The 14,400-nt window shown below is 36.8% G+C and overlaps 1 protein-coding gene across 1 annotated transcript in view; it reads right to left on the bottom strand.

Moving 5' to 3' along the window:
- Positions 1 to 3,138: 3,138 nt before the first annotated feature.
- The window catches only part of LOC100889591 (semaphorin-4A), a 37,596-nt gene continuing 26,334 nt past the window's right edge, over positions 3,139 to 14,400 (bottom strand). The window contains exons 13-16 of the mRNA XM_030993012.1: positions 9,140 to 9,204; positions 6,370 to 6,472; positions 4,541 to 4,819; positions 3,139 to 3,230 (exon numbers count right to left, since the gene is read on the bottom strand). Coding sequence (XP_030848872.1) covers positions 3,157 to 3,230; positions 4,541 to 4,819; positions 6,370 to 6,472; positions 9,140 to 9,204 — 521 coding nt within the window. The 3' untranslated portion in view covers positions 3,139 to 3,156. The remainder of the gene's footprint in view (positions 3,231 to 4,540; positions 4,820 to 6,369; positions 6,473 to 9,139; positions 9,205 to 14,400) is intronic.

Raw genomic sequence — 14,400 nt, 5'->3', positions numbered from 1 at the left:
GAAATAAAGATCAATTCAAATTTAAAGTCATTGATTAGTATCTGTGCTAAGTTTATTGTGTTTGCATCAAGTTAGAAGAGGTATATTGGAAGTGATAATTCCACGCAATTTAGATTGTTATGACGGTTTACATTGTTGTTCATATTAAATAACAGATAGGATTTTTGTTAAATACAGCCCCTGGTGATATGCTGATTGGTATTGGAGATAGATGATTCTTGCCAGACTGAGAAAATGAGTGATATTATTTTGTGGGTTTTACACATTGTTCTAAACAATATTTTGAAAAGTATTTTGTATTGCAATAAAGATCAAATAAGGCAAAATATTTTTTAAATGCATAAGCTTGCATCACATTTAATCATCAATTATATTGACATGAATAATTTTGGCAAGAAAACAGTTTATAATTTTCAACTTTCAATTAGTGGATGGGGTCTGGCAATTCTCAAATGATTTTAGTTTCCTTAACACTCGAAATTGGAATTTTGCATAAATGTGAAATACATGTATTCATAATTTATGCAAATTCACTTAAACGTCTCTAAATATTATACAACTAATTAAAAAACAAATGTACATGACCCTTTTTATAAGTGGTTTTAGGTGAATGCATATAAGTCAAAGAAACCAATTGGAAATTTTGAAACACTAAGATCATATTACAATGAAATTATCCTAAAAAATAGAAATCATATTAGCACGAGGAATCCCCCAGTTGTTTCAATACCCTTTGTATTCGAATCCTTAAAATACAAACCATTCACATGAGTAGAAAATGTAGGCATTTTCGCTTACGTACACCGCATATATTTTGGTTTCATGAATATTTTGCATTCGGTGCTAGGAATTAGAAAAAAAGAACATAAACTTTCAAATCTTCAAATTGGCAACACATCGAGAGGTTAAAAATCATTGTTTTCGATAAAAACTGGCATTCTGATTCAAAGTCCGGTGACGTGTCCAGAGACATAAAATTACCGTTCTCAGTACAGAAAAAGCATTTTATTATACACAGTCACCTGCTTGTTTATAACTTTGGAGCGACGAAGATCGACTTAATGATTCTCATTTGATTTGAGAGAAGTGCTCTTGATATAAATGTACATGTATGTTTACATAGGGAGATCATAAACAGTCAAAATCTCACATCATTTCTCCAACATGATACAATGATTAATGTTTAATAATGCAGTTAGCAGCAAGTATACATTATTGTTCTACAAGAAAGCAAGTCTACAACACGGCATATAACTGAAAGAGGTAAATTAACAATGTATGCTTAAAACTAATTCCAATTTAGGGGCATATATCGCAAATAAGCAAGACAATGTCTGCAACAACACACATTTATTGACTAATCTGTCAATAAATTCCGAACTAAATAAACATGAAGGTATATGTAATAACTGAAGTGCATGTTCATTAGTTTGGCACAAACAACAACAACAACATCACACGAATTACAACTCCATCTGGAAAGGATCAGTAAAAATGTAATTACTGTTATCTGGCAACTGTTATTCATAACTTTTGTTGAATTTTTTTGGTTTTGTTATATGCTTGATCAGTCACACACAATTAACTGATAAAGCTCAAACTAACGAATTCCTCTCTATCATAAAACAACAAAAAACATATAGACTGTAAAGAAAAAAAAAGAGTTTCATCCCATAGTTAGCCACTTAAAACGATATTCTGTAATAATAATTTTACAACAATTTCACTATACGAGCACACACAATTTCTTTTAAAGCTTTACCAATTTTAATTGCTTTTACATGCATTTTCACAGATCCTTTAGTGGCATTCACTCTATACGCATATCAAAGAATCATTACTTATACATACTGCTAGTACACAGTATTCCATAATGTCAGATTGTTTAGTTCTTACAAAATAATGTCATATAACTTTGGAGGAAAATATAATTAACTTCATTGTGATTATCATCATCCCATAACGATTTATTTTTCACATACAGGCAAATGGAATATCCCAACCCAAAAGTCGCTCAAAACTTTAGTGGCCAGGAGATCCTCTCATTGTAGATTAAATCGGTTGCAGTGTTGCTTAATCAGTTCCTCATTGGATTGGTATGTATGCTGACTGCTCAATTGAGGGCGGCCCGGGTGGAATTGACCTTGAAATTTCAACATGAAAACAAAAAGCCCATATTTATATATCAACCAACGATTTTCATCTTTGACCTGTGACTTACTAATTAAAAAACTCTGACTGGAGCACCTGTATATGGTTATATTATCACCATAATTGAAGCTTACACTTTAAGAAATTCTTGACATATTGTGGGAACAATTAAGGAAATACCTTTATTTTCAAAAATTAAACTCTATGACTTTTAAAAAAACACACAATATTTACCCCTACAATCCAATGATCTTAAATTATATAGTGATGAAAACTATAATAATGTTTAAAGATTAACCATCACATGGTTATTGGGATACCGCGATATCAAGGCTAATACTTGCAATATCAGAAATTCACCTTTATGACCTTTGACCTTTGATTTACGTACTCTAAAACTGGATAAGATCGTCTTCCTATGGTGATGTTTTCACCCGGTTTGAATTTCATAACTGATGTAATTCTTTAGATTTCGCGATAACAAGGCTTATAAGAGTAATTTTCAGAGATAGATTCCTATGACCTTTGACATAACTTCCCTAGAATCTAATCAGATTGTTTTTATATGATGATGCACACTGTCACCAAGTTTGAAGTTCATACCTCCGGTAGCTCCTGAGATATCGCGATACTAAGGCCAATACCTGCAATAACCAACAAATGACCTCTTTCACCTATGACATTTGACCTACTTACTCCAAAACGTAATCAGATCGTCTACGTAAGGTGAAACACACTGTCACCAAATATGGAGTTCAAATCTCAAGTGATTCTTGAGATACCGTGATAACGAGAAAGCGGGACGGATAACCCATAAACATTCCTCCGTGACTACCTTCGTGGGCGGAGGCACGAATTAAAAACGCCTAATTAACAGCTCATTAACTGATTGTTTCAGTTTGTGCTTCGCTGTCGTTCAGTCTGTATACACCACAAACAAGAAATAACGAAAATAAATAACATAAAAAGCATTTGTAACTTACATACTTGCAGGTATCTCCCTCGTTATGCATAGTTGTTTAATTTGCCTTCTTCCCATTGACCGCATCTTAGTCCAAGTTCATTTTCCGAGTAGTGATCTGAAATAAAAGGAAAGGGATCCCTTTCTTTAATAACCTCGTAATATAACTATAGACATGAATCTAGAAAACACAGACAATGCAAACGAAAGACATGTTTTCTTTAGATAAGCAGTTATTATCATCTATTGCATCTGGATATACCTTTCCACAATGCCGAATATCTGAACATCACAATAATAATAATAATAAAGATACATTTAACATGAATCTTCTGAGGATTCTTTTCGCACTTGTGAAATATGACTCAAAATTTCCTTAGATCAAATCTTCTCAAAGTTCCTTTTGATAGAAAATCTTTTTGGCAAATATAATCCATGCAATATGGTGGCAATAAAAAAGCGTGACACCGTGCCTAAAATTGACATCACAAGCTAAAGTCAAACCTGTATATTAAGGTCACCAAAGGGAAACATGTGGCCTTTCTAGAAAGGTTGAACAATTTTCTTTCTTGAGGGTGACGAAGTATATGGATACTATTCATACAAAGGTGGTCTTTATAGAGAGGTGGTCAAAAGACAGGTTTCACTGCATCTGCAAAGTAAATCATCTTTGAAGCGAAAAGGGCGTTCTCTCAGAGACTATACAGCATAGATGTAATTGCCTTCTGGTTCTGAACAGATAATATATAAATATTACCATAATTGATAAAATGTGATTATTCATGATCCCACAAACTGCGTGAAGTATCCAAATGACTCACACCACCGGCCGCTTGCTTATCTCGTTACCCAATATAAGTATATTTTAAATTTGACCATCATGACCGAATAGGCCTTTTACTTAGCTATAACGAATAACCATATAAGCCTTCTAAGCGACTTTTGGGGTGGTTTTGTGAAGGAGGTTCACAAATTCGCTCATTGTCTGCATGTACTGCACATGCGCGGTACACCTACCAATCGCTGATTACCTAATACTTTGCCTTGAAAAACACTGTTCTTTTACATTTTTGTCTCTCTGACGGGTCTAACGTAATAGTACAGTAGAAAGACAATTTAACCTCGGTCTTAATTTCTTTTGTCAAAAGCGAGTTTAGACCAGGCGTCAGGTTTAACTTAATAGAGCACAACCTTATCGTGATATGATAATTTTCCCGCCTCAGTTACATTCGCATCTTATTGTGTTCCCCTTTATACCCCTGGATGGGGAAAAGCAAAGCAGAAACAATGCATTACTCAGGGACGTAAGTGCCATACTGAGACGTTACTCAATTATTGTCGACTATCTTACACCTATATAATACGGGCATCATTGTGGAATGATAGCTATGTCCATATGAACCTAATGAGTGAAAGATTCAAACATACCATAGGGTTGGATCGTGTAGTTCAGGTTGGATTCGTTGAACGTGACCGTGGTATTATCCAAAATTAGGATACTCATGTGGACCAGATTCCCGTTGCAATCTTTTTTCAACAGTCGATACGCTGTGTCAATATTGCATTCATTGATGTCTTCTCCGTTTGACATAATACATGGTAACCCGTTCACCAGAGTGTCGTAGATGATGTCAAAGGTTGAGTTTGGTGGTACCCTGTATGTTCCACCTGGTGGAGATACACTTGGTTCTTGCGGTGCTTGATATACTATTCGGGAGAAGAAAAAATGATAAGCATGTAAATAACACACAACACATTGTTGTTGTTGTTGTTGTTGTTTGGTGAATATTTAATCGAGTGCGATTATAATATGGTTCTCTATATAACCACATGCATTATCAGTTAAAACAGCTTTTCTCGAGAGACCTGTAATCATCATTACCCCCTAAAATAACCTTGGTCTAGAAAGACCCGTATGACTTTCCTTACCCGACGGCTTGCCGTGTATTTTAGAGACCGTACGGGACTCTCCCGATTTCCACATTTCTACGGCATGTGTGGTCAAATAGTCTGTGGCGTCCGTATGGTTCTCTTTACGGGCTTTGTACGGCCTAATGGTCGGATGAAAGCGCCGAGAAAATTGGTAAATATTGGTGGATTTGAAACGCAAGGCGCTCCATTCTCTACTCTGCTGAGTGCAAGCTGAGCTAGGTCAGTAAAGCTTCATTCAAAGCTATTCTTCAATTCCCATCAACCATATTGATCCGGGAAAGAATCCCTCTCTGGACGCTCCGTCATACATGTTAGCATTATAATCAGATGATGTCATTACTAAAAAAGCACACACCCGAAAAACCCAAATAAAGGGGAAAATGGTTCCTGACATATCAATTCCTTTCATAGCAAAAGCGCTCCTCACAATTTCTGTAAATTTGGCCGTTTAACGCTACGCGTACCGCCTTGACCGGACTGTGCGGTATCTGTGCAGTTCTGTGTGTAGAGAGGTCGGGCTGTATTCATTATTTCTTGGGGGTGCATAAATTGCTCTAATTATACGTACGCGTGTAATGCGCAAGTTTATTGTGACGGCACTAAACCCATCCCACTCATTGTTACCCTATTTTCATAATGGTACTGACCCAATGAAATGTAGTGCAGTGCGCTCGTACGCGCTGCGCTGCGTGTGTACATGTACTGTACTTATGCATGTTCAGTTATATGTGTATGCATAGCATTACGTACATGCATACGGCTAGCTGGCACAAAACCCTGGGTCGGGCTTCTAAAATGGGACATGAAGCATGATTTGACATGAAAAATGACGGAGCTAAAAATGAATCAATCAAAATGAAATTTATATGTATGAAAAGCTTACGTATCATATGTCATTGTCTGTGATTGAGGATTTACAAATTTGACGCAAAACGCGTTGCTGCAAAGTTAAAGATTGGTTTATTGAAAGGCAATCGAGCACAGTACGACCGATCCATTGACATTGTGTATGAGAGAGTAATTTTTTTTAAATGGATTGTAAAGTTCAACGTCAAAGTGACGGAGGTTTTTTTTCAAGTAAGGGCATGGTTTTACATGGAATGTAAAGGAAATGTTTCCTTCTTCTCATATCTCGATTGAGGATATTATTCTCAATTTCGATTTTTAATGGTAAAGAAAAGTGTAAAAAGATGTCGAGAATTTTACCATATGTCATGTAATATAAAATGCGCGCGGGTCGGTTGATCTCCCAAAAGGAGCGCGAAGGAATTGATATGAAATCCTGTGGAAACACAAGATATAAATGACAAAAATTGGATACGTACCGGTGCAATCACTTAAGAGATCAACATTATCAAGTGTTGTAACCAGGTAGCTGTTGTCAGGGGCAAGCTCCAAGTCTTTGATGGGACGAGAAACTACAGGATTCTGTAAATTGGAACAGAAACAGAAAGAAAGGGCGAGAGAAAGAGAGTTTCAATATCAATTTATGGACAATAATTATCATGAATATTAACAAAGAAAGTAAAAGTACTTACAATTGTATAGATACTACTGCAGTCAGTGTAGAAAAAATAAGAAGAGCACAGGTCAAGATTGGTTATTAACAATGCAGGGATAATTCTTCATATTATTTATAATGGAAGACGTGATATATAATGTACGCAAATATGAACGGACGCCTGTAACAACTGTAATCTCAGATCCTCAATACATTCATACAAGCAATTCACATTATGAAGTGTTAATGATTATTACGGTCGTTAACTTCACGCACGCGGGTGCACCCGCATCCCATCGTCGGTAGGCACTTGTATTTTGCAGCGGTTTGCCGTGAAACCTGTGAGAAAAAGCATGTCTTCGTTTTGAGGAAAAATACTCCAAAAAAAAGGTAAGATAATCGACACGAAACAGGTAAGAAAGATAACGATTTTTGAACCATGAGCATTATTTGAATAACTGTTGAAGATTTTGTTGATTTTGTGTATGTTATAGTAGGGTATCTCCACACCGGAGTCGTGGGTCGAAAATATTGTCACACACTCACAGTTCTGAACAAACGCTGACAATTGACTACAGTAACATCAAACCGTGTGGCCCGAATTTACAAAGAAGGTTTGTCGACAAACATCCTTTATGAATTCGGGCCAATCAGTTCTAGCCGGAGCCCGGACTAGAGCTCGACGAGGCGCCTGAGGTAGAGGCAGAAGCAGACCTAATATGCAGTACAGTGCGTCCCAGAAAAAACGAAACCGTAGACGAAAGACTTCATGCATGGCTGATTGTCAACGAAACGGAGTTAAGTCTTTTGTTAATTCCGTTTGTTGCTACGGCAGTCAGCCAGTGAAAACGAATTTGTTTAATACAATTAAGGAAATACAAGCACTGTTTTAAACAAACAGAAATCTGCTATTCCTAGTTCTTTTTTCCTGATTGAGGTGTCATAGGAAAGAGCAGATACTCAACTTACTGGAAATGTGATTTTCTCTTTGAAATTCAGCTACCGTCCGCCAACTGACTTTTTGGTTTCCTCTTTCAAATTGATTTTAATCACTCATGCGTGAAATATGCATTATACGAGTAGTATCAAATGAAAGAAAAGGATCTAAGCTTGACAAATATGTGTCATTTATCAATTATAATTGTGATTAAGTTATGATAAAAACATCGATAATTCTCGCTTTCGTTTTTTCCGGGACGCACTGTAGATTGTCAACTGACTCAGACTGATAACATATAGACCAGATATAACTTTAGTCTAGACTAAACCTTTTCTCAGCTGCAGTCCTCCACAGTCTTCTCCTTTTTTGCATCCTAATCCTGTCTTGGAGGCTTGATATTATTGGCAGATCCCAGCCATAGAATTGGAAAAAAAGAAAAAACTAAGCTGCAATCTCAAAGCAACTATGCCAACTCATAATGATAAAAATAAACACCGTGGACTCTTTGCCCACTCGTTTTATATATTTTTTTAAGGAAACTGACGCCAGGCTGACAAGAACACGCACGCAAAATAATGAAAAGACTGCCTGCTCTCGACTTTTTGGTGAAAAGTAAGATGATTTAGGCATTAAAATGTCTTTAAAAATGCAAACTATAATATTATTTTTAAAAAAGACATTTATCCGAGAAATAATATGCACTTGATAATCCCAGAACGTTTCTGGCCATTCGTCATTCCCAATTATGAATTACAATGAGATTGTAAGATCCTTTGTTGTAGGACAAAAGTACAAGGACATTCCTGCAATCCTGTAAAATGCGTCATCAAGCCACGGGACCGTGTTTATCATTTTTTGGTCAATATAGACATTTTCTGAAAAAAATTAGGCTGGAAAATTAAAAAGTAGAGATGTGTTGATGTTTTGAAATACTAAGTTCGTTGGTTTGGAGGGGCCCTTTAATGTGTAACTCTATGGTGGAACAGTGTTCTGTGTTGAAGTTGCATGGTGCTGTTCACGAGTGTTGCATACAAATTGCATAGCCGGGCAGTGATGGAAAACAAACACGTGACTTAAATACTCGTTTGGCATTGGCTGCAATACTTGTATCTGTCTTATAACATATTACGTTACTTTCCTAGAAATTAACCCACTGCCTAAATGAACCGGGTGGTCCCTGTAAAAGGTAAAGACCAGTATTGGAAACTCTCCAATTTCAAAACATTAAATGGAAGCTCTAATTACCAATCATGTGGAAGAATATGTTTTGACTAATTCATGATGATAACATTTTTGCCAGGAAACCGCCTACTAATTGATATATTTGTAAATTAGTTTATCGTTTGGTATATGAGAGATAAACGCACGTGTCACGCACGTGTGCGTAGTCCCAAATACATCTTTCAGTGAACAGTGCTTGTAACTTTACCAAGACTGGGCCAAATTTCTTATCATTTTGATGATTCCAGAACCTTGCAATAGGCTACACACCAATACTTATATGCTAGATGATCAACCTTTTCTGATCGATTCCACAACGTTTATTTCACAAAGCAATCGCATGACCATAACTGGTCTTTATCTTTAAGCCTAAGGGATTAAGATAACTCGTAGTCGAAGGGTAAAATTAATAATTTAAAGATCTTTTACTCACGTGACAAGGATCTCCCAAATCTGGTTCGGTAGTATCTACTTCAACCTCGTACAGGCATCCCTTTTCTGTGAAAATCAAGATTAAAGTGATACGGCATACAATACGGAACGACCGAAAGCCTTCATCAGATATACCGTTATAAACCACAGCAATTTGTTTTAATAATGACACAAAGTGTTTAAATTTCGCAATTTCCTATCTTATAACATAATTCATTACACGTAGGATTTTTGATGCGCGAAGTTGCCGTTAATTACATTTAAAAAGGGGACAAAAACAGTAACTTTTGGGGTGACGTTTAAGTGCATCGAAAATCAGGCCAGTTTGAATTATATAGTTAATACAAGGAATTAATTGACAAGATATTCCACAAGATGCCTCCATCTGTACAAAGATTAAAGCAACATAAGAATAGTTTTAGCCATTCTGAAAATGTGTAATGTTCAGGGATGCAGATTTGAATATTAAAGAGGTGTGCTTTTTAAAGAAATTTCACACCATTATGCCATGTTGTAAAGGTGTTTTTAAGAGGACGATTAACCTTTTTGTGAATGCTTATTTTGTTAAGCCCCAAAACACATCTAGGCTATGAAACTATTTAAATCCCATTTTAAAACCCGTTTTTTAATAACAAAATATGTGGGCAATTATTATATTAGGAGGTAGTTATTGGTTGCTCTAATGATCATGCGTTACACCTTTGGAAATGAAGTGACTGACTGGAATGCTCCCCAGGGAGTGGAGATTGTGCACACAGTGTGTGCGGGCAAGCACTGAATACAATGACCGAGGTAATAGTATATTTGTAAAGCGCTTAGGGGAGCCTTCCAAAGTTGCGACTGTGCCGCGACGCGTCGGGGCGCAGAGCAGGATATGAGAACAAAGGAGGCGCCTTTATGCGCCCATTAGCGCCTTTTTGCGTCGGATAGGAGAGGACTTCAGTTGGTTGCCAGCTCATTAAAATCTGGCTATTGTTTGGAGTCTCATTGTTACGAAATTACCCCGCCGGGGCGCGCCCCGGTGAAGCGCTTGACATTTGTGAATGGGAGATTAAACTTTGAATAGCTTTCGCGCCCTTTCGCGCCCGGTCCGGCGCATTATTTATTCATGTAGTGCCCGCTTGTGTGTCGCTCTCGTCTTGCGAAATTTGACTCTGAAAAGCATTACTTTGGCTACTGATTTGTTTTAATATTATTTTACATACATGACATTGGTTACAATGTTTGTTCTGATTGTTTATTTTCCTCTCAAAATCGGAGTTCTGTAGGCGTTAACGTTGGCATGATTGTTCATTTTTTTCATCTCCTCCTGTTCTGTTCATGATTGTGTTCAATATACTGTATCAATTTTAATACAAATTGATTTCTTCACGAAAAAAACAAATTTATTTTATACTTACCCCCACTCTCTCTGACATTGTTTTCCTCGTGCATGTTTTGACACTTTAATTGTAATTTTATATTTCCTTATAGCGATGTTATCGCATGTTTCGATTTTCTTGTTTTTTTTAAAACAATTTTTGTTGCATCTTGTAAACAGTTCTGTCGTATGATCATTATAAATCATATAATTATATCATCAGTCTGTTATTTCATAGATCCTTTGAATCTTCTTAAAATTAGAGAACGTATTTTTAAATCCGTGATGTTGAAAATGATACTTAATCCAGAATGTCGTAGTTTCTCCATGAATTGGATTTAAAAAGCGTTTTATCTGTATTACGATGTTTTTTTAATGCAAATGATATCCGTATTGTCGGGAACATCATCAATATGTTTCGTTAGAAGGAAGACGCTCATTTTCAGAATGTTCTTTCTTTGCAAAACACTAATGTTACGAACAAAATTAAATACACTGTGCCCGTATCAAAGAATTTTATCGAATATTTCTTTGCGACGAAGGGGGGGGGGGGGGGGGGGGTTACATCCGCGGCCAGTTTTAGATCTAGGTCATTGTTAAGAATAACTAAAATACGTATATATTGTGCTGAATAGGGGCCACGTGTTATCGAAAGAGCGTAGTGCGTTCTAGAACAAATACAAGCCATGGCAATTCGTTGAATTGCTTCTCGTAACAGAACTGTCTCACCGTCTAAATAAGGATCCATCAGGGGGATCCATCATGCACGTGTTGGTATCAAGTAGTAAACGGAATTAATAATGATTGCGTTGTTTTGGGACATTTTTTTTCGGGGGGGGGGGGGGGCAGGGAGCCCTTATTCTTCTTCTACTGGGTCATCAAGAAACACAAATAGTGTTGAAATTTTCCGCAATCCCTTTAGCGCCGAGGGTAGAAAAGCCTTTAGAAAAGTCAGCTGGACAATAGCAATTTAATGTTGGTCAAACAATCAGCGAGAAATACTGGGCAAACAGATATTAGCCCACGTCTTTAATATAACCAGGGAATCCCGATATAACTAAGCACATGCTCACAATATGAATATCAAATCTGGCTATTGTTTGGAGACTCATTGTTACTGTCTGGTAAAGGGGTACTTTTCACGCACCAAAGTCCGGCTCGTCTAGTACACACAAATCCGGCCCGTATTGACTTTACACACCGGACTTAGGGGACTGTTTTCAAAAGGAGGGAAAATGCATATGCGTACCCTACATAACACTCATTCGGGGTGGGGGGGGGGGGGGGGGTGCGCTTAAAGGCGAAGCGCTTTTTGTGAATTGTGAATTTGTGAATTTGAAAAGCTTTCGCGCCCATTCCTACGCATTAGTTATTCATGTAATCCTCGCGTGTGTGTCCGCTCTCATCTTGAAAGATTTGACTCTAAAATTTTCACGTTGGCTACTGATATGTTTTATTATTATTTTACGTACAAGACATTGATTTAGATTGTTGTTCTGATTGTTATATTCCTCCCAAACATCGAAGTTGTGTAGGCGTTGACGTTGTTATGATTGTTCATTTCTGTTCATTAATGTGTTCAATACTTGTATTATATTAATTTCTTCACGAACAAAACAAAAACGATATGTATAATTGTATTCCTTCTGTATGTTTTGACACATTATTTGGTTCATATTACATTTATTTTGTTCTGTCATCCGATCAAAATAGGTCATATATCTATATCATCACTCTGTTCTTTCTCATGCAAGATCGATTTAAAGAATAGAAACGTAGGTTCTCTAAATCTTCGCAAAATCAGCTATTGTATTTAAATACCCGTGATTTAAAAAATGATACTTATAATCAAAGAGATTGAAAGATTCGGCTTGAAATAAGATTATAGGGCGTTTATAAATATGTCATACAAAACAAACAAACATCTGCAAATTAAAGATATTACAAAAATGATAGTCGTATTGTCGGGAGCCTGCATCATCAAAACGTTTCGGTAGATGGAACAATTCGAAATCGCCTATCTGTTCCAAACATGAAATTCGATCGAATATTTCTTCGCGAAGAAACTTTATTGGTGGTGTCATTTGTCTTAAAGTAGATATTCATTGATTTTAAATCTAGCTTTATTTTCTTTATTGCAAAGTTGAAACTTTGATTCGACAAGGTTATCAAAATTCAATGCTTGGAAACATTCGAAGTAATGATTATTATAAATTACAAAACGCTTAAATACAGCCCCGGCATAGCACCTGAATAGCTCTCCGAAGGCTGCTGAGATGTGTGAGATCACAGCAGGGACATGATTTGCACAAGCAGACGATGTCCCATGACATCTCACACATTTTCAGTGCCTGTGTTTTCATCTTCTCTTGAGTTCTTTCTCTTACTTCACTACCGTCAGGCTAAATGTGTAATCTATTGCCTCACTCTAAACCCCGCGCATGGTTTTATTTTGATGACAAATGCAGCGATACAAAAATAAAGGAATCTGTCGCTTGTAAACAAAATAAGACGCCATTGTATATTCAGCTGCAGACACCGCGGTATGTTCGGCGTTTTAAGAGGGAACAAATGCCGCCCTTAATATCAATCCGGGGGCTTTTCAATTTGAAAGTCTGGTTTCTTTGATTGTTAATTAACCCCTATCCTGTGTATTTACAAGCAAAAGATTTTAGTTATCAGAATCGGGTCATGTCCCCTTTTGATCGGTTTGACGTGCCAGTACATTTATATACACTAAACTCATTATAATTTGACAAATAATAGCTTTGCAATTATGTTCATTCTTTATGGGATGTCGTCTGCTTGGGCAGTATTGGTCCCTGTTGTGACGTCATTAAAACATCGTTTTTTTTCTGGCGAATCTCTCGTATATCCCAGCTGCTATGGAGGTGGTTGTATTTTTATTTTTATAAATCACCCGATATGTAGCTGACCTCAAACTTGTACGATGGCCATCTGTTAGCTTACCAGTTTCTAGTAATACATTAGTTGACATATTTGTGATTTTCTTTGAATTTCACCTTTAACAATTTGTTATCTTCAATGTTCGTGACGTTTTGACGTTGCATATTTGTTAGCTAGCGCTAGTAAAGTCTTTTGTTTTAACGTGCACTGTATATAGTTATAAGGCCTGAACACGTCATGTTCACATTGGGTGTTATATAACATACGGATATTATAGTACATGTAACTTTTAAAAGCACTTTGTTTTTGCAACGCAATGACAAAAGACAGCTCTTTGAGCAGCTAATAGTTGTTGCGCTCATAGGCGGCTATTCCCAATTACCGGGCATTATTTGTTATTGTATCATTAGTTAAGTTTATTAATCTATTCATGTTTTCTATTTATTTATTTAGTTTTGGGGAGGGGATGTCGTATTACGAATTCATGACCCTTATACATAATGACCATGTTCTCAAATTACGAATAGCGGTCTTCATGAATAGTTGTCCAATGAATAGCGGTCCTTATAACTAGCGAGCAACCTTAATGTGTAGCTAAACAAGAATCTATAGCAAGTCGGACAATTATAGCGATCAAACAATAGTCTTGCTTGGCCGCGTGAAATCCTGCCACGGCATTCTATGTTTTTACCTTTAGAGCGAACTTTTCTTTTGTATTCGCTCCATAGAACTCTACTTTATCTTACAGCGAGGTGAAATGAAAAGAGCGTCATCATGAGTAGATCTATTGTTTGATGTTATCCTTCTTCTCCCTAGTTAAGCCAAACCTTCAATTTAGGCCTATCCATAAAAGGTAGCTTCCTGTACCGTTCGCTTTTTTTTTCCTGACTGCTATATGAAGCATGTGTATGCTCTGAATTAGGCAAACAGGGGACCGGCGGGTTTAAGCCCCAGTCCCATATAAAGCCGGACCAGCACGGACGAGCACGGACCAC

Source organism: Strongylocentrotus purpuratus, unplaced genomic scaffold, assembly GCF_000002235.5.
Source record: "Strongylocentrotus purpuratus isolate Spur 01 unplaced genomic scaffold, Spur_5.0 spur5_scaffold_20, whole genome shotgun sequence".
NCBI lineage: Eukaryota > Metazoa > Echinodermata > Echinoidea > Camarodonta > Strongylocentrotidae > Strongylocentrotus > Strongylocentrotus purpuratus.
This window is presented reverse-complemented; position numbering and strand designations above follow the sequence as displayed.